This window comes from Protopterus annectens, chromosome 5.part0, assembly GCF_019279795.1.
Source record: "Protopterus annectens isolate FY-2018-M chromosome 5.part0, PAN1.0, whole genome shotgun sequence".
Taxonomy (NCBI): Eukaryota; Metazoa; Chordata; order Ceratodontiformes; family Protopteridae; genus Protopterus; species Protopterus annectens.
Window position 1 is genome coordinate 1,718,187,326 of NC_056735.1, and position 26,075 is coordinate 1,718,213,400.

At 40.3% G+C, this 26,075-nt stretch overlaps 1 protein-coding gene across 2 annotated transcripts in view; it reads right to left on the minus strand.

Annotated features, from left to right (window-relative positions):
• Window positions 1-26,075, minus strand: part of RABL3 (RAB, member of RAS oncogene family like 3) — a 696,369-nt gene that overhangs the window by 305,147 nt on the left and 365,147 nt on the right. Inside the window, exon 6 of one of the 2 annotated variants that reach the window (XM_044071511.1) lies at window positions 19,039-19,074. The exons of the other annotated variant lie outside the window; for it this stretch is intronic. Coding sequence (XP_043927446.1) covers window positions 19,039-19,074 — 36 coding nt within the window. The remainder of the gene's footprint in view (window positions 1-19,038; window positions 19,075-26,075) is intronic. 2 annotated transcript variants of the gene reach the window in all.

The window sequence follows — 26,075 nt, forward strand, 5'->3', positions numbered from 1 at the left end:
GGACATCAGTTTGTCATATCCCCATAAATATGTGAATTGCTGAACCAGTTCATGCATGGGTGATTGCCTTCGTTTTATTTTCTTTAATATCCTGAAAAAAAAAACGGAACTGTCTCAGAATCTTTCACCGCACTAAAATGTCCTTTTTTTGTTCCATCAGGTGCAAAATAATGTCTGCAAATAAAGCCAACTTTTCCTGACCGCCATACCAATTAAATCCTTAAATTTCTGAGTCCCTAGTTTCTTTGCCAATGGTTCTAAATAAAAAGCAAATAACAAAGGAGAAAGAGGACACCCTTGCCTGGTTCCTCTGTTCAGACACAACTTATGAGACAGGAAACCTCCCACTTTGATTTTTGCCTGTGATATCTCAAATATCCTCCTAATTAACATTATTATTGCATCAGGAAATGCAAATGCATCCACTGCCCTTGTCATAAAATCCTAGCTTACTGTTGAAGGCTTTCTCTGCATGAAGACCCACCAACAGCAGCAGTGTTTTCTTACAATTCTGTTTCTCTCTGAGTCATCATTGCTCCCTTAATGCTGTCAGATGTTTGCCTATTTTTAAACTCCACTTTCATTTTATCCTACTCACTAGCTACAACTTTTGGACTTTCTATCTTCTCTAATAACTCCCTAATAATTTCCACTACCCATTCCTTAAATTCCTTTCTTTTAATAGGTAGGTGGGGAAGTGTCAGTATCTCATCTTTACTTCATTACCCTGCATTTTTAGCTTAGTGATTACTGGTGCATGATCTGAAACAGTTATTGGATATATGTCAAAGCTTTCAATTAAATGCACTTTCTCCTGTGAAATACAATTTATGTCTAGTCAAGCCCAGACATTATTTCTCAGGGAACAATATGTAGTTTCATAGTCTAACTGGCTAACAAACCCAGTGGCCTTTTTAAGTCTAGCTATGCTTCCCAAGGGTGAGAATCAAACCCTGCACTGTATATCTGCAGGGTAAACACCTCAACTATTATGCTAACTCTCCCCCCTGGTTTGCAAACAGTCTCCTGACTGTAAGGTGATATAGAACATCCGTTCAGGAAGCTGTAATGTACCTGACATTAAAGCCACCCACACAAGATACCAGCTGTCAGATTTGACCCTCCTCCACATCTAGTGATACAATTTAAATAACACAGTACTAGCTGCAAGTGCCACAGGACAAGTCCCCAGTTCCTACTACTCAATTCACATCTATCAAACCAAATATTTTCCTAAATTTCTTCAGAAATCTATGCTCTTTTGTTATAGTTTCCATTCTAGGCTCCTCAATAAATTCTCATTGCTGCAAATCAAATTCCATTCCCCACCTATTAGTAATACTCCCTACTGAAAGCTGATTATGTCTCCCTAAATTTTAAGCTCCATATTAGTTTTAGGTGGAATATAACCATATCCTTTCATCTTGGTCCATCTGATACAATTGACAAGTACCAAGCTTTTTATCAGATCTTATCATGCCCTACTAGTTCTCCAAGCCTCAAGTTCCTTTAGGATTTTTCCCTATTATAACCCTGCTGGGTACTACCTTTCCCCAGATCATGTTTGTGGATGAATAATAGAAGGTCGTAATTCATACAGGAATATAGAAGAAACAAGAAAAAGGAGCTTTCAGACGGTCTGCAAGGTCCTCAATTTGACAATTTGGACAGGAAAAGGAGAGAGGAAGTGAGGGATGGATGTTCCTCATCCTTCACAGTCTAATTATGTGAGCAAATCACTTAACCAGACTGCTCCTGGGCTGAGTCTGAAAAAGGTCCATAAGGATCCTAGTAAACAAATATCATAAATAATTAAAATAAAATAAAATGTATATCGGACAGACAAGGCTGAAAGGCTCCAGTGTTAAGGTAAGTGCATAAATTCTGTATCTTATTCATCCTGTCTATCTGAACTGATTGATGGTTCTGAATTCCAAGCTATCTGTAACCCTGGGTGGCATCATGACAGGATACCCTTGAGGACTGTAGTTCTGAAGGAAGTCCTGGATCTAGACAATATGTCCAACTTGTAGTGTTTGGTAAAGGTATGCAATATAAACCATGTTGCTGCAGCACACATTATATCCATAAAGGAACATCTGAAAAAGACCGATGAAATAGCAAGTGACCTTGTAGAATGAGCTTTTGGTTTGGGTAGCAGGAATTTTATACTGTGACGCACATGCAAAAGAAATGCAGACTGATAACCATCTGGACAAGATTATTTTAGATACTTTTTCTCCTAATTTGTTAGGAGTGAATGAGATGAACAATTGTTTGTTTTTCCTAAATGTTTTTGTCCTGTGAAGATAAAACCTTAGCTGTTTATGAATATCTAAGGTATAAAGTATGCCCTCTCTCCATAGTTAGAATGGTAGGGAAGAAAAGAGGCAAATAAATAGGATGATTCAACTTACTCTATAAAGCAATTTTGGGAATAAAGGAAAGACACGATCTGAGGAACACTACATCTTTTCAGAAAATTAAGTAAGAAAGGCTAGAAGACATATGTAATTCAGACAATCTTCTAGCAAGTGTAACTATCACCAAAAGGCTTTTCAGGACAGCAATTTTAGTTGTGCTGAAGATATTAGGCTCAAAGGGATTTGTTGTTAATGTTTCTAAAACAAAATTGAGATCCCAGGGTGGAAATGGATCCTTTCTAGTAGCAAGTAAAGAAAAGCTCCTTTCAAAAAGGCTTTACATGATTTATGACAAGCAATGGAATGAGAGTCACTACTGTTATGGAAGTTGGATATACAAGGTATCAGAACTTTTACTGTTGAGTCTGAAAGAAACTAACAGATTTCAGGAATAAAAGCAGAAAGGTGTCAATGCCCCGCACTGTTGACAATATGGAGAATCATTTACATTTGCTCTTAAACTCTCTAAGTATTTTTAGAAATGTGAACTACAATCTGAGATAAAGAATCCTTAGTCATCAGGAGAACTGGAGAAACCAAGCCATTAAAATTCAGACTGAATAAGCCTGGGTGAGGCTGACTGGAAGTGTGTGACAGCAGATCCAAATGGGGATCTGAAAATCATGGGTGCTTTGTTAAGTGAGGCTGGAGGAAGGGAAATCAAATTTGCTAAGGTCAGCATGGGGCAATGAGGATCACTGTGGTTCTGCATGCTGCAGATTTCTGTAAGAATCTGGACATTAGAGAAAGTGGGGGAAAGGCATAAGTCCAGTTGGCTGCTGTCTGATCAGTGTCTCTCTCATGGAATGTCCCTCCAGAAAGACTAGGGGAAAGTAGCTGATGCACTTGGTGCTGACTAGGGTTGCAAAGAGTGCAGCAAGTCTGACCCTGTGATTCAATATTAGATGAGCTACCACTGGCTTGAGAAACTGCTCAGGAGACATCAGTATGGACCTGCAGAGCCCATTTGCAAGACAGTCAGCTCTTCCTGCAATGTGTTATGATCAGAAAAAAGAAGCTATGTACTCACGATAACGTTCCATCTGAGTAGTTATACTTCATTTTTCTGCAACCTGTGGGTATATGGATCCATATCGGATCCAAGCCAGCAACTTTTTTCTAGCATCTGCTCCAAGCTCCTCCCCTTACCCATAATGCCCTACCATCTCCTATCTTCCCTCAGATCGAGTTTGCTGCAACTAACAATATATATGCAACTCAATCCAATAAACCAACCCTGAAAACAGGATAAGGTCCGGGGACGGAGGGAATGTTGCAGAAAAATGAAGCATAACTACTCAGATGGAACGTTATGGTGAGTACATAACTTTTTTATCTGAAGTAGTTAACTTCATTTTATCTGCAACCTGTGGGACAGAGTCCCCAGCTACTCCGATCCTGGGAGGCCCTTATGGAAGGATATTCCTGAGCACCGCAGAGCCAAAGGATGCTCTACCCCTCGAAATCAGATCCAATTTGTAATGGGAAATGAAGGTATGTGAATTGGCCCATGTCGCTGCTGCACAAATATCGTCCAAAGGTACCCTGGACCAAAAAGCAGCAGAAGTCACCATGGACCTGGAAGAGTGAGCCTTAACTATACCAGGAGGCAATAAATCTTTTGCTTTGTAGGCATGTAAAATGCAAAGAGTGATCCATCTGGCTAAAGAAACTTTAGAAATAGCTTTTCCCATAAACGCTTTGGAAAAGGAAACAAAACAATTGGTCAGTCTTGCGGAAAGACTTTGTTCTATGAAGATAAAAACGAAGCTGTCTATGAACATCTAACAAATGGAGTTTGCATTCACCTTTATTTTGGAAGTTGGAAAGAAAATGGGGAGATTATTGGACTGGTTTATGTTTGCTTCAGATGCCACTTTAGGTAAGAAGGAAGGGTTAAGTACAGAGGGAGACCCTATCCTTATGGAAGACCAAATATGGAGGCATGGCAGACAGAGCTTGAAGCTCAGGAACTCTCCTAGCAGATGTAATGGTGACTAGGAAAGCTGTCTTCCAGGACAAAAATTTTAAGTCCACCGAAGCTGCAGGTTCGAAAGGAGGAGCCACCAATGCCTGTAAAACAAAAGTAAGGTCACAAGGAGGTACAGAATCCTTGACAGGGGGCCGTAACAGAAAAGAACCTTTAAGAAAAACCTTACACAGTCTAGAGGAGGCTAAGGCCACGTTGTTTTCACCAACGGGAAAACTGGAAATGGCTGCCAATTGTACTTTCATTGTGGAGGAACTAGCTCCTTGCTGTAAGATACCAGACAGGAAGTCCAACACTGCTGGAACAGGGGCTGTAAAGGGATCTGTTATTTTCTGTGAGGCTCAAATGGAAAAGCGCTTCCATTTACTGCAATAAGGTTTCCTAGCAGAGTCTTTAAGAGAGGCCACCAGAATGGATTTTACCTGGGATGAAAGACCGGGAGTCCTGGCAATCAACGGAACTGCAGCAACCAAGCTGTTAGCTTGAGGCTGCCCAGATCGGGCGGATGTGTCCCCGACGGATGGGAAATTAGATCCGGGCAGGGATCCAGAACCCACAGGGGAGCTAAGAGATGAAACCAAAGGAATGGGAACCAAACCTGACGAGGCCAGAACGGGACAATGAGGATCACTTTGCACCATAGTCGGCAAGCTTTCTGAAGAAACTTAGGAATGAGAGGTAAAGGTGGATAAGCATACAGAGGCCCGGGGGCCAAGCATGGACTAGAGAGTCTCTGGGGACTTCCCCTGTTGAGGGAATCAGAGCGAAGAACTCGCTGCACTTCGTGTTGGGAAGAGATGCGAAGAGATCGCAGCAAGGCTGACCCCATGCAAGGAAAATCTCTTCTGCTACTGACTGTTTCAGAGACCACTTGTAAGGCATCAGAATGGCCCGACTCAATCTGTCCGCTAAAATGTTGGAGTGCCCAGGGATGTGCTTTGCTATCAGAAACCGACCGGTGGAAAATCGCCTATTGCCACACTCTCATGGCCTCGCGATATAAAGGGTAGGATCTGGTTCCCCCTGCTTGTTGATATACCAGACAACTGACATGCTGTCTGACTGAATTGCAATATCGGAGAGGGAGGACTGTTTGAAATGCTTCCAATGCTAAAAGCACTGCCCTCATCTCTACAACATTTATGTGCAAATTGGTCTCTGCCTGGGACCACGTGCCTTGGACTGTCCTTCCTGAACAGTGTCCCCTCCACCCAAGTTGGGAGGCGTCCGTGGTCACTGTGGTTTGGACTGGAGGTGACGCAAAGGAGCGTTCTTTTTTGATATCTCCGGTGAAGTTAACCACCAAAGAAGAGATGTCCTGCAGACGTGTTGGATCTTGATCGGAAATTCCATGGGCAGGTCTAGCCAAGACCACTTAACAGCCAGAGTCCATTGAAGAACCCGCATGTGAAGGCGCGTATAAGGGAGAATAGATATGGTGGCAGCCATGGAGCCCAGAGCCCGGAGAACCTCATTCGCCTTTGAAGACTTGGAGTTTGCTATATGAGCTATGTGGCACCTGAGATGTAGAATCCTGTCTGGAGTTAGGAATATCTTCATCTGCAAAGTGTCTAACCGCGCCCCAATGAAATCTAGAACTTGTACCAGTTGCAAATGGGATTTGTGAACATTGACTGTAATTCTCAATAGCTCTGTTAACTGAAAGAAATAATCTCAGGCCAGACACAAGTGATGCTTGTTGGGTGCAGTGAAGAGCCAGTCATCCAGGTAAGGAAACACCTGAATACCCTAAAACCTCAGATGAGCCGCTACAACTGCCATTACCTTGCTGAACACCCTGGGGGCTGTGATGAGACCAAAGGGTAGGGCTCTGAACTGAAAATGACTGGCTTCCAGCCGGAAGCGCAGAAACCTCCTGGAGCTTCTGTGTATTTTGATGTGGTAGTAAGCATCCTGAAGGTCTAACGAGCACATCCAGTCGCACTCTCGGAGATGAGGTAGAATGGACTGTAGGGTGACCATCCACAATTTCTGTTTGGCTACCGACAGGTTTAATGTTGACAGGTCTAGAATGAGCCTGAGGTCCCCCGTCTTTTTTGGCACAAAAAAGAACCTCGAGTAGACGCTTAATCTAGACTGATCGGGGGGACCTTTTCGATGGCTCGTTTGAGAAGCAGCTTTGAAACCTCTAGAGCTGCGGCCTCCCTGTGAGCAGGTGGAGCATTCAGGAGGTGTTTTGTAATATTTGGAGGGGCAACGAAAGGAATAGAGTAACCTCTGGATATTATCTGAAGAACCCAGTGATCTGTTGTAATGGACTCCCATGCTGCTGGGTGTAAGAACAATCGTGCCCAGACTGCTTCCAGAGTAGGACAGTTGGGCAACCCCTTAGGGCTGCTGACCGGGTCTATCAGAGAAGGGTTCCCTAGACCCGAAATTCCTGGGACCCCCTCTACCTCTGGGTCGGCATCGATCCTGTCCCCCACTGCCTCTGGGGGAATAGCTGTCCTGAGAATCCCGGGAAAACTGAGATTTTCGGAATCACATCTTCTTCTGCCCTCTTTGATTCCTAGAGAAGGACCGCTGAGGGTTAGAGAAGCGGACTCAGACGGCAGACAAAGTCTTCCCGTCCTTTTCGCTCTGGACAAGTGTGTCATGTACTGTCTTTCCAAAAAGGGAAGAACCGTTGTAGGGAGCATTGATAAACAATGCCTTGAAAGGGTCCGCGAACTGACACAATCTTAGCCAGGCATGATGCCTCATGGCTATGCCTGTCCCAGCCACCCTAGCTGCTCCTTCCGTGGCATGGGAAAGTAGCCACATAGATGTGTTTGAGACGGACTTCAGAGTAGACATTTTCACCGAGAACAGCTGTCTGTCCTGTGGCGATAAAGACTCTGGGGGCGACTCAGTGAATTCCGAAGCAAGGTCTCACTGAAGCTGAATCACATGTGCCAAATAATTCAGCGCATGGATAGAAAAAGCTGCTGAGGAGTATACACACTTGCCAAACCTATCCATCGACCTGGACTCCTTGTCTGGAGGGTGGACTAAGGAACTTTCCTGTGCTAGTTCCCCTTCTTTGTGGCCGCTGCGACCAACATAGCATCAACTGGGGCTCCTTTCGACCAGGGTTGTCTGTCAGAAGGGGCAGATAAAACCTTGTCAGGGCATTTGGGGATGGGCTCTACAGTGTCGGGCTCCTTCCATGCCCTTGTGGTGATGAGGTCCACCAAGAGTTCTGCTGGTGGGGACACCCAGAAAGTAGATGGGCCTGTGCCAAAGGCCTCCAGGAACACTGACTCATCCCCAGAAGGTTTTGGGGCTGACCAACCTCCCCTCTGGTGGAGGATCTCCATAATTTCTCCAAAGGAGACGTCTTCGGGATGTGACTTGGGGGAACCTACTCCTTCGGGATGTGACTTGGGGGAACCTACTCCTTCATCTAAGTCAGTGTCAGTAGTGAGGGACTCAAGGGAGTCCAAGTGCCTCCTTTTGCACTTGCGCTTACTGTGACCCTATTCAGTGGGACTTTCAGAAGGGGATCCGCGAGCCGCAGGGGTTTCCTCGGGGAAAATTACCTGGGGATCCTCTGGCACAGACTGTCCCTGAGACAGGATGAAGGAAGTCGTCACCAAATCCAGGGGGGGACTGGGTCGTATCCGAGGGGATGGGCTGGGGTCTCAATCCCTGGGAGAGAATCCTCTCCACCACTTTGAAGGCCGAGGGAGAAGCCCTCCCCGGATCCGAAGCGGGGACCGGAGCCTAAGACAGGGTAGCCTGAGATCCGAGGGAACGGATCGGATCCAAAAAGGTCGGAGCCGAAGAATCCATTCCCCCGGGTACTATTCCCTGTCCGCGGCTCCAAGAGTCACTCATATCCGAACAAGTCGGATCCGAGGAACTCAAGGTAACAGCTGGAGTCGAGGTTGGAGGAACCGTCAGCGCCGAGCTACCAACTCCAAAAAAACTCGGATCTAAGAGCCCTGAAGCACGGATTGGGGAAGGAGAGATGGGGTGGAAAAGAGGCATGGAGGTCGCCCCTCCATAGGGAGAGGGACCTGGCAAGACTCCCATCTGAATTTGGGTCTGAATAAATCTCCGCATCATCCTGTCCATATCCATGTCTGATAGGCTCCGAGTTGACCTCGAAGAGGCCACCGACTCGGATCTGGCTGGTCTGCGCAGTGGGGAATGGGCCTCGGGTCAGAATGTTCCAAAGGCTCCAGTGAGAAACGAGGAGACCGAAACCATGGATAAACAGGCCTCATGGTCTTAGATGGGGGGCTAAGAAAGAGCTCCCTGTCTGGGGACCTCTTACGATGCCTGTCCTTCTTTTTCTCCCTTTCTTCTCTGTGCCTTTCCTTTTCCTTTTCTTTTTCCTTATCTTTGTCAGACTCACTGACTGAAGATCTGTCCTTTGAAGACCCATCGCCAGATGAAGAGGGAGGTTGAGTCCCTGTCTGGGTGGAAGGTGGTACACTAGAGACCGAGGCAGATTCCAGCATGGCAGCAGGGAGAAGGCCTTTGGCAACTAGCTTGGCCTTACGATCCCTAAGGGCCCTAAGGTTGAAACCTGAACAGACAGCACACTGAGTGGACAAATGTGCCACTCCTAAGCATATCACAAACAGAGTGTGACCATCGGCTGGGGAAAACTTATGGCCACACTCTGTACATTTTTTGAAAACAGACTTTGGCTGGTCAGCCATAGTCCTGCACTCCAAGGTACAAGCACTACCTTTCCGAAAACCACACACAGGTAGGGGAAGGGCAAGCCTAACTACTACTCTATACAAAAAATTTTTTTTTTTTTTTTTTTTTTTTTTTTTTTTAAACACCAACGACCAAACGAGATACTACAGAAGGGGAGGAATGGAAATCCTAGTCAAGCACACCTAGATATCAGCAAAAAAATTCTACTTACTATTCCTGAGCTCAGAGCAAAGGAGACCATGATGCACACTACTGGCATTGCAAACGAGATCTGGGGGAAGATAGGAGATGGTAGGGCATTATGGGTAAGGGGAGGAGCTCAGAGCTTGGAGCAGATGCTAGAAAAAAGTTGCCGGCTCGAATCCGATACGGATCCGTATACCCACAGGTTGCAGATAAAATGAAGTTAACTACTTCAGATGCGATGCTAAGCAATTTCCCACTATACAACTCTCATGGCCTCTCAGAACTAGTTCCTCCTTGTTTTTTTTTTTTTCAAATACCACAACACAGACTTGTTATCTGTTTGAATAGAAATCACTCATGGAGGCAGAAGGTCCTGGAATTCCCTTAATGTCAGGGGAGCCACCCTTGTCTCCAAGATATTTATGTGAAGATAGGCCTTGTCTGATTCCAAGTTCCTTGGACCATTCTTCCCACGAAATGCCCCCACCCCCAGCCCAAACAGTAGGCAAATACAGTGACAGAGGCACAAGAAACTAATGGGCACAGTATTTTTTAACATAAGGGGTGGCGTAAGCCACAAAACTTTAGGCTAGGCTTATAAATGCCTTAGGGCAGATAGGTTCATAGGTTTATACTAGGCTATCATCATCCATGAAGGAAGAACAAATGGTGTCCATGTTGAGATCATGGGAAAGGGGAGCTGCCATTTCAAATGTGCCTTGTACAGCTCAGTAATGATTATAGGGATTGCAGGGTGAGCTGAAAGCTGAGTCCACTGGACTCTGCGTAGCCGCTGTATTAGCTGTATTATGCGCGTGAAGAGTATCAGTCCCAGTACATAGTACTGATTGAGATGCGTTTCAGAAAGTGATGGATTGCAGCTCTGAGTTTGGATACTGTTTGGAGGAAGACTGGCTTTAGAATTTGTGGTGTCTAGATGGCATCTAATAAACAGTATATATTGTACTGGAGGAAAGGCTCAATTTTTCATAATTTACAGAGGTACCTAGGGATAGGCAGAGCTGTAACAAATAGTCCTTGGCTTTGATAACAGACTCTGGCCATAGCAGAAAGAAGCCAAATGTCTAAATTGGGAACATACAGATCTCTCCTAGTCTTGGTGGGCTGTGATCACTTACATGCACTTGGTAAAAGCTCTGAGGTGCTGTGGTGAGACTAAAAGGCAGGTCTCTTAATTGGTAGTGACTATCTTAATTGATAGTGACTATCTCCTAGCCAGAAGTGTAAAAACCTTCTGAAAGTCTTTGCTATCTTGATGTAGTGGCAGGCATCCTAAAGATCAAGTCATTTGTTTTTAGGCAGATCAAGACTGACTACACTGTGGACATTCTGAAGGAGGTCTTTTGACGTGAAGATTTAGGCCTCTGAGACCTAGAATGGGTCTGAGGGTCCTTGTTTTTCTTTCTGTCACTAAAAAGAATCTTCAACAGATTCTCACCCTGTCTGACCTGATGGGACATTTTTGATGGCTTTTTTTCTGAAAGAAAAATTATTTCTCATCTGGCTGCTTTTTGCAGGCAGGGTGGAATGTTTGGAAGTGGCTTTGACTGGGAGGGGTGTATGGGAAAAGGGTATTATATAGGCTCTGGATATTACCTCTCTCACTGAAGAATCCTGCAAGATGGCCATCCATGTAGGTTAGTGGAAAAATAAATGACTTCAACTGCATTAAGAGGGGAACAATAAGGCAAACCTTCGGGAATTTTGGTATTGCTTACCTGAAAAGGACCCCCAGGATCCCTGATTCTGCAGACCACACTGCTGCCACTGTCTGAGGTGGATCCAAAGCGTTGAATCTTATACACTTATCAAGGGTATCAGAACTTGTCAGAGATTTGGGATGCATGGCTAGGCTTAAAAAGGCCCTTGTGGTCATTAGCCTAGTAAACACCTATGAACCTATATCACTGGGGTTTCCTGAACTATAGCAATTAACATCTCTTTGGATTCCGGTTATAGGATCTTTGAATGGTCTCAGATTTGACTCCTATGGCAGACAGCGTCTTGCTTTCCTGTTCACATCTCAGTAGTTTCTCTTACACAGCAGGACCAAATAAAGAGGTACAACTATATGCAATATTTGGGAAGGTCACTTTGAAATTATCCACAAAGTCTCAAAAGCAGAACTAGGCAAGGCATCTTATGGCAATACCTGTGCTGGATGACTTAGCTGCTCCATCAGCAGCATTACATAGAAGACGCATGAAGAGTGATGTTCATCATAGTCCTCACTGTAGTCTCTGTTTCTTAGACCTTGGCATGGGTGGTCTTCCCAAAAAGTGCTAAATCTACATGGAAGTAGTTCATGTGTATTACATAATTTAATGCTCTCAGGCCAAAGGTGCCCAAGTTGCCTGCATGCTTCCACATTCTATCCATCAACCTAGACTCCATGTTAGGTGAATGGACAGCAGCTACATCATCGGACAGCTTTTGCTTGTTGGGCAGCAGTACAAAATCAGTGGCTAAGACACCAAAACGTCAGAGCTTTCTTGCCTTCTCAGAAGAGGGAGGCTACAGTCCTGCCAGATATGAACAATAATAATTAAAATCCCATACCCTGGCCTAATAATAGCAAAATGAGGGGATGGAGGGAGGGTGCGGCTACTGTGTATATGTATTTAAACATCTACTGTTATGATAACTTTATTTACACAGATGCATTATGTTCACCATTAGTTTACTGTTGCAGTAGCCTAAGCTATGTGACAAACACCAGAGCTTAGAAAGAAAAGAGGAAAAATCAGTCCCTAGAGAATAGCCCTTGCAAAGCCTGCTTTGAATCTAGACAAGGAATCTAGTTTGCAGTACTTGGTAGAGGTGTATACAGATGACCAAGTTGCTGACTCCAGTGTACTTCTAAAGTTTTCCCCTTTCCAAAATTCCATAGTAGTAGCCAAAGCCTGGTAGAGTGGGCTCTGACATTTCCTGGAATTATCTTGTTATGGTTAGAAATTGTCTATTTTGATACTGAATGTCCCTGTTTTACCTTCATAGGAAATAAACAGATGATCAAAACTTCAGAAAGTTTTTGCCCTGTATATGTAGTATCTGACTTGCCTGTGGACATCCAGAGTGTGCAAAATTCTCCTTTATTTTAGGTCCAGGAAAGAAAACAGGGAGATGAATTGCCTGGCTCAATGTAAACAATGAAACAACCTTAGGCATAAAGGAAGGATTTCTTCTTAATGTTACCCTATCTTTGTGAAAGATGAGATAAGGATGGCTCACTATAAGCTTCTGAATCAGACACTCTTCTTGCAGAGGTCGGAGCAATGAGTAACACTGTCTTCAACTTCAAATCAGCCTCATGGACAGGCTCAAAAGGAAACAGTGTAAGTTTTTTAGTACAAAATTAATATCCCAAGGAGGAGCTACCTGCTTTCTAGGTGGATGAATATGTAAAACTTCTTTCAAAAACTGTTTCACCTAAAGTAAGGAGGAAAGATGGATCTAAGGGCAGACAAGCAGAGATGGCTTTAAAGTGAATTCTGACAGAAGAGTAAGAAAGGTTAGAAGACAATAACAAATACTGCAAAACCAAGAGAGTCTGAGCCTTAAAAGGGTCCTGCTTCTTGTCTTGGCATCAGCTAGAATGTTGTTTCTGCTTACCCTTGTCCTGCATAAGTACGTCCGTTCTGTGAGGAAGCTTGTGGTAATTGTCCTTGGCCATTTTCAAAAGAAGGGGGAACCACTGTTGCCAAAAGGAGTCATCACAATTATCTTTGAGGAGTCCTTCTGAATCTTTAGATGAACTTGGGTTATCAGAAGTAAGTGTGGAAAAGCATACAGGGGCATTTCTTCTCATAAATGTCTAAAACATGTAACTTATGGGACACATTTGAGTCGTATGGCTAGGCTTATAAAAGCCCTAGTGGCCATTACCCTAGTATACAACTATATACACAAGCAGAGCTTCTTTAACTCTCTGTTGTATCCAGAGTCAACGGAATCTACATGAGCAACAGTCCAAAGAGTGACCAGTTCTCTTGTAGACACCCAGGTGCAACTTCTATTCATCAGTCTATCCTGTCCCTGCTCAGCTGGTCTCAAACAATGTTTTGCTCTGACAAACTGTAGGTAGCCCAGTGGGATGGATTTTGCTGAGTTGCCAGTTCCCAGGCTACCATAGTTAGTCTGCGCAAAAGGGGTAGGAGTTGGTTCCCTACCTTTTTATGTACCAGAACATTTACATGTTGTTCCTAGCAATGCAGGACAAAGGTGCTAAATCAGGGGTGAATGTGTGGTTACCAATCCATTTGTCCAGACTATTTCTAAGATAAGTACTTTGCTTTATGGAGAGGAAGACAATTCCAAAGAAGTGGTATTCTCTGTGATTAAAATCTAGCCCTTCAGCATGTTCTACTTATGTTGAAAAAGTGATTTAGATCTCGAGTGGGTCTTTATGTCCCTACTGGACTTGTGAATGTGAAGTAGGTCTGAAAGAACTGAGTCTATTGAGGTTCTGTATGTGAGGCAGAGATCACCCCTTAATAGTCTGTACAACAATGAGAATAGAGAGAAGACTTTGAGATGTTCTTCATAGTTTTTATGACTTAGGCCACTGATATTTAGTAAGAAAGCATTCTGGGTGTTTTAGTTGCGTTGAATGTATGGACAAGTACATACCAAAGAGGGCATCATACTTGATCATCATGTAGAAAAAACTCCACTACTGAATGAAGTGCCCAACGTTGGAAAAATAAGTTAAAACTAAAGAAAAACGCTGAATACACACGGTAGGTTGCTTTAATATGAACAAAAAGTAAGCACTTTCATGACCAAATGTCACTTCATCAGACTACATTTGTAAAAAGCACATTAACCTATTTAAATATGTCACTAAGATAGACCAATCATATGCCTGTTAATCACAAACCCTTAATTAAAACATTAATTGACACAAAAATTAAAAACATATTACCAATTAAAACATATATCTAAAAAGTACATACATACCATACACACACACACATATATATATATATATATATATATAAATAAATATATATATATCATATATATATATATATATATATATATATATATATATATATATATATATATATATATATATATATATATATATATATATATATATATATATATATATATATATATATATATATATATATATATATATATATATATATATATATATATATATATATATATATAAAAATAAATATCATATATATATATATATATATATATATATATATATATATAAATATATATATATATATATATATATATATATATATATATATATATATATATATATATAAATAAATATCATATATATATATATATATATATATATATATAAATAAATATCATATATATATATATATATATATATATATATATATATATATATATATATATATATATATATATATATATATATATATATATATATATAAATAAATATCATATATATATATATATATATATATATATATATGTATTTAACAGTCTATAACAAACGTAAAACTGCTAGTGCTTGAGGTTCCTGGATTTCAAAGCAGGTTTGAGAGAAACCCTGCTGTTTAATCTTGAAGGTTTATCCATCTGAAAAGACAGGATCCACCTTTGCTCAATTCCCTCAGTCTTGTTATATAGATCCCCTCCTCTCATACCCATCTTAACAATTTCTAACACCAGAAATCTAAATACGTGGCCACTGTCTTCCTTCTTGGCAAGCAATGCCAACGCATTACTATCTTTACCATTCTTTACATCCCTTAAATGTTCTAAAATTCCTTCTTTAAGTGAATGATTGGTTTTGCCAATACAGTAGGAATAGCATAATGTGCAATAGCAGAAGTAATCACATTTTTAGTTGTACAATCTGCATAAAAGCCACTTTCAATTCTAAACCCTAGGCTGGGGTGTACAAACAGTACGCCTTTGTGAAGGTATGCACACTCCATGCATCTTCTACAGGCATATGTGCCTAATTTATCAGATCTGATAGATCTAAAAGTGTCATGCGATTTGTAACAAAGGTGGCTTTTTAATGATCCATTGTTACGAAAGAAAAACTAGGCTATCACTCACCAACTGTCAATAGAATGTTCCAGTTGTTCTTGATTACATCACAAACTATATACTGCTGGCAAAAGTGAGGGGCAGTCTCACTGCATTGGCAGTGATGTTACTATTAGAAGTGGCCACTACTCCTATTTCACCTCTCATCTCATGACACATATCTCTCAACATAATACGGTGCACACCTACCTTGTCTCTCACTCCATGCATTCTATATTTCATTTTCAATGTCACTAACTCTGTAGTCTCTTTCAAGAAACTGACATTTGAGTATATCTAAGGCAAGCCTCAGTTGGTCACTGTCATTATGCAACCCCATAATGCGATATATCTGCCCCTTCAGCACACTGAGCTTGGTGTGTCTAGGGTGCATGCTCTTATTATGTAATAAAGTATTTTTCCTTATCGGCTTTCTATATCACAAGGTGGAAACAGAATGCATGTGATCTCTGTTTACTTTAACATCCAAAAATTCTATTTCATTCAAAGAATATTTAGAGGTAAATCTAAGAAAAGCACTAGCTCAATTGAAAGAATTTTTAAGCTATATCAAACGATCTTCAGTATCACACCACAACAAAAAGACGTCTTCCACAAAACGTTTGTACCATGCTATGGAAGCTCCATAGATATTGTTGGAAATATTCATTCCCAAAAATAAACGCATTATTTTCAAGTATGATCTCCAATAAAGCACACACAAGTCTGACTTTCTCTGGATTCATGCCCTTATATAATAGTAACTCATTAACATTACCTATGCCCCCATTCATTGGGAATAACTGTAAACAATGACTCTATATCCAGAGTCACAAAAAACACTCAGTCTCAATGAATTCTAGATGGTCACTCAACTCTCTCAAGAAACTTTTGGTGTCCTTCAGTATGGTTTCACACTGATCTAAAACTGTGTGTAAATTTTTCTCAACAAATATTGACAGTGGTTCGGTCATCCAACCCCTATTGGACACTACCGGATGCATAGTGGGATTAGTTAACTGCTTGTGGATTTTGGGCAAACCATATTCTGTTGGTATAACTGGATGTTCTACTTTAAAACACTCAGAGATAGGTTCAGAGATCATTTGACTGATGAGTACATCAAAGACCAAAAAATCAATCCTATCAATAATGCTTTTAACTGCATCAGCAGATATGACATCATATGTACTCACATCACTACAGACACATCATATTACTGTGATATACCTCTTTTTCCAAGAGAACAATACTGCCACCCTTACTGGCAGGTCGTATTTCTACAAAAGAAAATTCTTGAATTCATATAGAGCTTCATAATCAGTCGCAGACATGTTAAAAAATGTGGGCCTAACTACGTCTTTAAAGATGTCTCTCAATTGTTTGTCACAAACTTCGACAAACAAGTCAATAACTGAATTCACAAGGGGAATGAAAGTACTCGGTTTTTTGAAAATACACTGTTCCTGCACATTCCCTTTAAACATGGTTTTCAAAGTAAGGGTTCTCCTAAACATCCTCAAATCATGTAGTCTACCAAATTCGCCTTCTACGCAGGCACAAAAGTCAAACCCTTGGTTGAGTAAAGACAGTTGCCATTCAGTTAATACGCGAGATGATATATTGTATACTAAACTTTTCTCACCTTCTTTCCAGTTCTGGTTAGCTCCTCGATGCTGTGTTGACGGCACATTCCCCCTACCTTGGCCTGACTTCTGGATCTTCCTCTTATGGAAGGGGATTGCTCAATAAAAAACACCCTTGTGTAGAGGTCATTGAACTCCCAAAACTATTCACACCATTATTGCCAGAAAAACCTTGGGCTGGTCCTTTCTGTCTTACAGTTTGGCAGCTAATATTTGTATCCATGAACGGAACATCATGTCTCACTATATTAGCATTTTTACTTGCTTCTGCCTTGAATAATAAATTACCTTAATTGGTGGACTTATCTGTAGCTATGTTCACATTGCTCCTAATGAATGGAGGTGGAGCTAGACTAGGCTGATGGGTATCATTGGTAGCTGCTCTTCCAATGCTGTTATTCCGCCCCTTCGTAGTATCCCGTTGTACCAAATCTACCTGTTGCCTCTCTCTGTCCCAAGAAAATACATTACCATGATGAAAATCATGGAGGTCTCTCTGCAATTTACGTGTCTTAATTGCAGATAACCTCTTTTCGTAACCAAGTATGTTCTCATGCAATGATTCCATTTTGTCTCCTACAACATCAGCTGGGTATAAATCATATATCTCATTCTGCAGTCCATTGATCTCACCATGCAGCTCTAATTCCATCGGTCAAAAAAAATGAGCAATTGCATGTATTTGGCACTGCAATCTAAATTTAGCATCTGCCAATGCCTAAGGAGCTCGGGATACAATTGGCCATAACTCAGCATAGTAAGTACTCGTAGCCCTCTAGGTGCTATGCTGTGCTTAAGCCTGATGAGTGCAGAATACAGTGGAACAATCACATCCTTGGACATGGATGCCATACCCTTAGTAATAAGCTGTGCAATGAAAAAATATTTTCTTACATTGCAAATACACACTGATTGAAATTCAGTTCATTTTTGGCCCGTTACTACTGGATCAATTTTTAGGCATGTAGTTAAAAGGAACTTCTTGCTTGCCAAAGGATACTATTATACATTTCTTGGCATTCAGTTTTATTTCCTGTTTTTGACACACACTATTTAATTGGGGAAGACCTTCTTGGAGGATCTTGGTGTCCTCTGGGGTGTTTATGATGGCACCAAGTTTAAAGTTATCTGCAAACTTGGTCAGCCATAAACTCTTATCAACAGCTTTGACCTTCAAGAGGTAAATGACAAAGAGGAGTGGCCCAAGGATTGAACCCTTGGATACATCACTAGTAAAAGGTCTTTTGGAGGAAGCACAGCAGCTTACTCTAACTTCCTGTACTCTGCTTGTGAACCAATTTGCTATCCATCAATTTACATATGGATTAAAATTTAGATGGGATAGTTTATCTGGGGTACCCACTTGGAGATGGTGTCAAATGGCTTTTGCAATGTCTAGATATGCTACTGATTTGCTCTCCTTCACTTCTTTAGTAACCTTCTCAAAGAAGTCAACTAGCTTAAGTAGCCTTGATCTGCCCTTAACAAAACCAAAGTGGCTTGAGTGAGAGTTTAATGCCATTAGTTCCTTGACATTTACGTGTTTTAATTTGTCCTGCTAATCCCATAGCCCTGAACCTTCACCCCAACCCCCAATATAGCTCTCCAAACAAAGCCTGAAACATCTGTGGTTACAGACTGAGTAGAGATTGGAAAGGAAAAGAGGAGACCTGGGGTGACAGGCAACTGATTCACTGACGAGGCAACTCCTTTATTATCAACCCCATCACTGGGCTCTGAAATGAAAGATTTGCTACTATTCAGTTCAAATGGATATGATGAACTGTTGAATCTTCCTCATAAAAGTCTGGCCTAAAGAATCATGAGAATTATAGTGGCCACAAAATCTTGAATCCTGAGACTCCCTGGCTGATGGCGAAGTCTGGTTGGAGAATATCTGAAGCTGTTCTTTGTAAAATTCCACTTTGCCCTGAAAAAGAAAATCCACCAGGAGGAGGGATGTATCCAGAAGACATCCCAGAAAGACTATCCTGTGATACGGAATGAGAGAATATTTCTCTTTGTTCACATGAAATTCCACACTGAGAAAAAGGTTTCTTACCCAAGCCAGAGGTTCTTGGACAATTTTCAGAAGAATCTAAAAAAAATAAGGCAGTCATTTAAATATGGAAAAAAAAAACAAATCTCTTGTAACTTGCAATGGCTTATCACAGAAGCCAGGCACTTTGTAACATTCTTCGTGCTGTTGACAAACTAAAAGGTAAGGAAGATAATTGAAAACATAAACTAGACACACAGTATTTTAAAAAGCACATGAAATCAACGAGCATTGAAATGTGATGATAGGCATCTTTTAAATTTTCACTTAGAAAATTAAGAGATGGAATGATTAAGACTGGACAGACAAGATTATGAATTCTGGGACTTTGTTATTAAGATTCAGAAAAAGAAGGTCTAGGACTGGTCTCCAAGTTCCTCCTTTCTTTGGTAACAGAAAGACTTTGAGTAAAGCCCTTTCCTTATTTGGTTTAGAGAACAGGTTTTGATCAAAGATAGGAAGAAGGAGGGTGGTTTTATTCTGCAGATGCATAGCAATCACTTGAAAAGGTGGAAGGGACTCCCCACTGCAATTTGCAGCCCTTCTTGGTGATTCTCAGAACCCCAAGTGCCTGAAATTATGGTGTCACAGAGGGAGGTGAAGGCTTACACTCTGGGAAAACTTTACTAGAATGCTACGGTGTGGTGGAAGAGGGATAATATGACAGCACATTTAGGTTCTTGGCTTTGGGAGGACTCTCCATTCTTTTTTCGAACCACAACGCCATTGCTTTTTGAAATTTAATTGCCTGTGCCTTGTTGAAAAAACTGCTTATTCTGCCTCCTACAAAAGGAACCTAAAATGGAAGAAAAGTTTATTTTATATTTTGGCATTGAGGGCTGTAAAATCTGGGTAACCTCCTAAACAAATATTTTACTCTCATCATATCCTTTAAGAACCTCAACAGAGTATGAACTACACAAAACCTCTTAATCCAGATGAACAGTCAAACATCTTCTAGTAAATTCTGGGAACTTAGCCAGGCAAATCTTCTCATCACTGATCCAGTGGCAGCTGCCCTAGCAACAGTACCAGCAGTGTCATAAAAACATTTAAGAAAGTGATTAATTAGCTGAGGCACAGAGGATATTAAAGAATTCAGAGCTGTCTTAGCCTCTGAAAAAGGAAGGTCAGCAATTAACTTTCTGATATTGTCAAAAGAAGCCAGCAGAAACCTGGACATGTCAGCCTGGCAATTCACGATTCAAAGGCCAAGGTAGAAGTATAAACTTTTCCCCAAATCTATCAAAGGCTTTGCCATCTTTTCAGAAGGAATACGATTAGTGGTCTTAAAGGATGTTTGGCAGAAGACTGTTTTGACACACAAATGACTGCAGGGTCTGCTCTAAGGTTTGAAAAAGTAAATTTGGGGGTTGGAAGAATATTACACAATTTACCAGACCTCTTGACTGCAAATAACCAACTGTCAAGCAAACCGCTGGCTGCAAGGAAAGCATCTTTTAATGTTGACAGCGCAGGAGGAACAGCTGCAGGTTGAGGAAATTCCACCTGTAATAAATCATAGTACCTTTGCTGGGATTATGGTATTTATTTGTTGTCCAAGTGAAGTGATTCCTTCATTCTGGCAACAGTGTCAGAAAAAGATAATTCCTCAGGTGGAAAAAATGAAAGAACAATTTTCTGCAGAGTGAGAATCCCCACTTTACAGAGTAGAGACTTCAAAACACATTCTAAGTCTAATTCCTGTCTCTGAGAGACAGAGAGAGAGTCAAAATTTGAGAGAAAGAGGAAAATCTTTTTCTTTTCCTTTGTAGAGAAGACTGACAATGTAAAGGCAGAAAGACTTTAAATAAACTTTTAGTAAAACCCTGACAGTCCTCCTTGTTGGCCCCAAGTGTTAAAGGTGAATAAATATGCCTAAAGTTTTGTGTCCTTTTCCTAGGAGAATCTGCAAAATAGGAAACTCCCGAAGAATGTTCCTTTTTCTGGGATTCAGGCTTCTCAGAGTGGCTTCAGAAATGGCCAACATCTGCTACTTGGGGAACTGACCAAGAAAAGCGACCAGAAGTACCATCCTTTGCAGAGTATCAAGCTGCTCAGAGTAGCTTTGCAAAAGTGCTCAGAGCAACTTTCCAAAAGAATAAGGTCTGCTTCCTTCTCCAATGCTGAAAGGACTAGTTCCCCCTGAACAGGACAACTGAATAACCACAGAGGCAACACTGATAAACTGCATAAGACAAAGAAAATTTATAAAAACAAAACCACACAAGGTTTACAGAGTGTCTGACAAGCTTGAAAAACCACATAAGAACTTAAACTAATAAAATAATGTGGAATTACGATTTTTTTAAGATTAGCATTTTTGTTTTATTTAATTCATAAAATTTCATCAGATCAAATTCTACTTAATACCGGATTGTTTAAAAAGCTATACCTTAATCACATGATAGACGAGTCCCTCTATGAAGCAATATTTAAAGCAATATCTCCAAAAGCACAAAACTACCTTAAAAATGTACATAGAAATAAATAAATTCTTTTTTTTCTTTATCTTTCAAAGGTCTTAAGCTTCAACAAACTAACGGAAATTTGATTGTTCAAACTGGGCCATATATTAGCATTAATAAAAAGCTGCCAATACAGCTAAATGCAATGCCCATGGCCCTCTACATTCATTTATGAGCACTTTTTCGACAATAACAAATTTAAATGAATGCCCAGGTTTATCCCCAGCATGTCTTGCTAAAGCATTACATACCTTAACTTTAATATCATGTATGCGTTCACTAACATGGTCTTTAAGCTTGCATTCCGTTTTACCTATATAATAGCCAGGACAGTGTTGACAAAATTGCTACATGCAAACCCCCTACGGTACAGCAATCAAAATCACCATTTATTCTCAAATTCAAGTTTTTAATTTTAAAATTCTCATATACTAAAAATCCAACTGCAAACAAAACAACGCCCACCTTTTGAGATATGGTACGTACTAGGTTCTTTTGGAATATGGATACTGATTGTTTACCAAACCCTTCAGTGATAGATTTTAGGTTAGCTCCCCTCATATATAAAACCAATGGTCTCTCACCTACCCTAAGTAATACTGAACTGTCCTTCCAAAAAAACACCCAATTATTTTCAACAATTTTTCTTATAATGTGACTGTCAGCATTAAACTGGGTAATAAAAGAACAACTATAAGAAGCTTCAGCTTAACTTCTAAATGCCTGCTGACTCTGTCCAAATCTCAGTAAACTTTGTTAAAAACTTCCACTAACATTCTATTTCCAGTACTATTAACAAAGGTACGATGGTCATTCAAAATAGGAAGCTAAAATTCTCTTTCCCTTTTATTTATAACTTCGTACATTAATTCATCCACAAACTCAGCTGGCTACTCCCATACTACAAAGATGTTTTTTATGGTGATACACTTACCTAAAAAATCTTCAGTGGTGGACACCATGCATGCCACCCTAACAAATTGTCCTTTTACGATGGCATGCTTTTGTGAAACAGGATGTAAGCTGGTAAAATGTAGGTACCCATGAGAAAAAAGTAGGCTTGCGGTAAATTTGTGAACATTTCTTATTTAACATATCCTTACTCAGCTGAATATCTAAAAATACTATGCTAAGTTCATTAACTTCATAAGAAAAATGCAAAAAGTTGGTAGTTTAGTTAATAAATCGTATAAATTCAGATACTCTCTCTGTTGGGGATAAACCTAGCCATTCATTTTAATTTGTTATTGTGGAAAAATTGCTCAAAATAAATGTGGAGGGCCATGAGCATTGCATTTAGAGAAACATGAGCTGTATTGGCAAGCTCTGTCTTAATGCTAATGCATAGCCTGGTTTGAATAATCAAATTTCTAATTAGTTGTTTGCTGAAGCTTAAGACCTTTGAAAGATAAAGAAAAAAAAACTTTATTTACTTATATAAACATTTGTGTTGTTTATTTTTAAAAAAAGGTGTTGGAGGTTATTCAAACTTTTTGTGCTTTTAGAGAATATTGCTTTAAATGATAGATGCTTCGTAGAGGGGCTTGCCTGTCATGTGATTAAGGTATAGCTTTTTAAGTGAACTGGTATTAAGTAGAATTTGATCTGATGAAGTTTTATGATTAAATAAAACAAAAGCACTAATTTAAAAAAATTGTAATTCCACGTTATTTTATTAAAGTTCTTGTGTGGTTTTACAAGCCTGTCAGAGTCTCTGTAAACCTTGCGTGGTTTTGTTTTTATAACCACACAGGACATGCCCTCCTCTCAATCCTTAATCATATCCTGAGAAGCAACACCAAAGGGACCAAGAGAAATCAATGAGTTGTGCAAGGTACTCAAAATGCCCACAGCATTGGGACTTATCTGCTGAGTTGAACAGAAAACTGATGCCTTCCATAAAATGTTTTGCTTCTTATGGACCAGGGAGGGAAGAACTGTGGAGCTGGGAGTTAGGTCCATGTTTCTTCCTAGAAAACTGTCAGACAAGTGGGTCACAGAGCCTTTGGTCTTATCTTCTTGTTTTGAAGTAACATTTTTGGTGAGAAGCAACAAAAACACTAGCCCTAGCCCCTACAAAAATATTTTTGACAGAAAAGGTAAACCTTTCCTCACAAAAAGTAATAAAACAGAAGAATGTTCCCAACTAAATAATTAACTGCCCAGTCTTGAAGAAATGCTGACTGCCAATCACTCAAGTGCACTTTGGTGGCAAGAAAGTTGTGAAGCTTTGCCACAACTACTGCAGTTGCATTGTTCCTCTCAAGCTGTATAGTGGTTAAGGCATTTGGAAAGTACCCTAAAACTCTGAAAGCTGAGTCATCCAATCCTTGGCAGGATATGCCCCCATACAGCTTAGACTACTGCAACAATGATCTAATGATTGATATCAACCAGATATAATAAATCATCTTCAGTGTCTTGGTTTAGGAGAGGCATCACACTTTTTCCAGAGAGAAATGGGTGCTACTCTACCACACAGCCTCCTGCAATTGGATATTTAATGGTGATATATGATGATGGCAGTTTTAATACTACAAGTCGACCAGCATTAAGGAAGCCATGTTGTAATTTGTACTTGTGACCTTGCAGCTCAGAAAACAGTTACTGATATTCCCACTTTTCCTTAAGTTGGCTTTAGACAATGAACAATAGGATAACAATGGAATAGTTATTTCTGAGCTGCTGAAGTTTGCTGTTGATGCTAAGGCGGCAAACTGAAAAAAGAGCGACAGTGCATTATCAGACATTATCAGAGGAGCTTGTGCTATTTGAGAAGAGCTGTTTGCCGTGTTGCTGTCTAGAGGCAGGCCAGTCTCGTCTACTGAAGTGGACAGACTGGAAAATCTAAGATCCAGAGTTATGACAAAGGGCATCCTCGTAAATTTCTTTCACAACAAAGTTTTGTTCTTCCTCTCCTTAAGCACTTACAAGCTGGGAATATTAATCTCAAGAGTCACCTAGCTTTCATTTCACCTTCTAGCATACTTCGAAGGGCTACCCCTACAGGTCCTACCCCAGGGTCCATCCAACACCTCAGCACTGAAACTATCCCATTTTCTTTCAAGCTGCACAAATTCTAAACTGTAATATATCTCAGTGCTTGATCTGCAGTCAACAGCATGACTGTCCTGGCTATTTCACAGACCTAGTTAAAAATCACACTATCTTAATGTGTGCTAAAATCCAAGGACCATAACTGTGATTCCTGCAATAGTGGAATTGAACATGGAATACTGTATCACACAACATTAGCCTTACTTCAAGGCAGAACAATCTTGGGAGAGGTGTGTGGGGTAGCCAAAACCACCTACAGAAAGCACTTTAAAGATGTAACAAAATAGGACATTTTTTTGTTTGAATCACTTTTCTTTGAAGTACCATTTATTCTGGACAGCCATCATATACTAAGATATGACAGGTGATGATTTAGAGTGGGTGGTAGTATACTCCTCTGTTGTTAAAAACGACTTCACATTGAGCTATTTGCAACAAGCTTCTCTCTGGACCCTCCCTCTACACACTAGTTAGTTCCTCACAATGCACGGGAGAATAATGTCTACATCTTACCTCTCTCCTCTTTATGACATTTGCAGAACTTACAGCTTCTCAAGACTAAATCACAATAGTAACTTTATTCTAATGAGGGACCTTATATTAAACTAGTTTAGTTTACTGAAGTCTTTGCTAAAATGGTCGTAACATATCTTTAATCTATCTCACCTCTATCCCTACTTAAACCAATCCACTCCCAGGGCAAATATATATATATATATATATATATATATATATATATATATATATATATATATAAATAATGCAAATTGGTTTTGTGGTCCTTCCTAACTCCCTTACTGATCCTGCTAGTTCCTACTCGTCTTAAAAAAGCATCCTACAGTATTCAATGGGCATTCTCTCCTTGTTTACTTGCTAGGTGCACTGGGGCAGACAGAATGGCTCTCCATATATGCTGCTAGCCATGTCAATCAAACTCAAGCTTTCCTTACTTTAATTGTTTCTAGACTAAAAATAATTTCTTCTCTTGAACCACTCAGGTTTAAAGGAATTGTGTGTCTCTAGCTTCAAATACTATCAGGCTTCTAACCAAACTAGAGATTATGAATGACAGAAATGTTGGTGGACTACTAACAAACTACCAAAGAAAACTAAAGAAGATAGCCAGAATCTCGAGCAGGCAGTTTAAAGCTAATAGCTATAGATAACTTCAGAGTCACTATCTTAGTTAGCCAAAATTCATGCTAGACTGAACTCAAGAAGCTATTCTTAGCAAAGACAAAATTCCTCATTTATACCTGTCTCATGACCACATATTTCCTTGTAAGGATCAAGATATCTTCACAGATGTCTTTTTATTTCCTGCTTCCACTGAGTTGTTCTACCCTAACCTAGCATATGTCTACAAACCTTTCGGTACCCTACAGGAAACTTTCACCAAATCCTAATTTTCCCTTTAGAAGGTCACTCCAAGAAAGTCGCATCTTTCTTAATAGACCTTGCAAATCTGAGATTATGGCTTAAAATTCACCTAGCTATACTTGCATTGTCTATAGC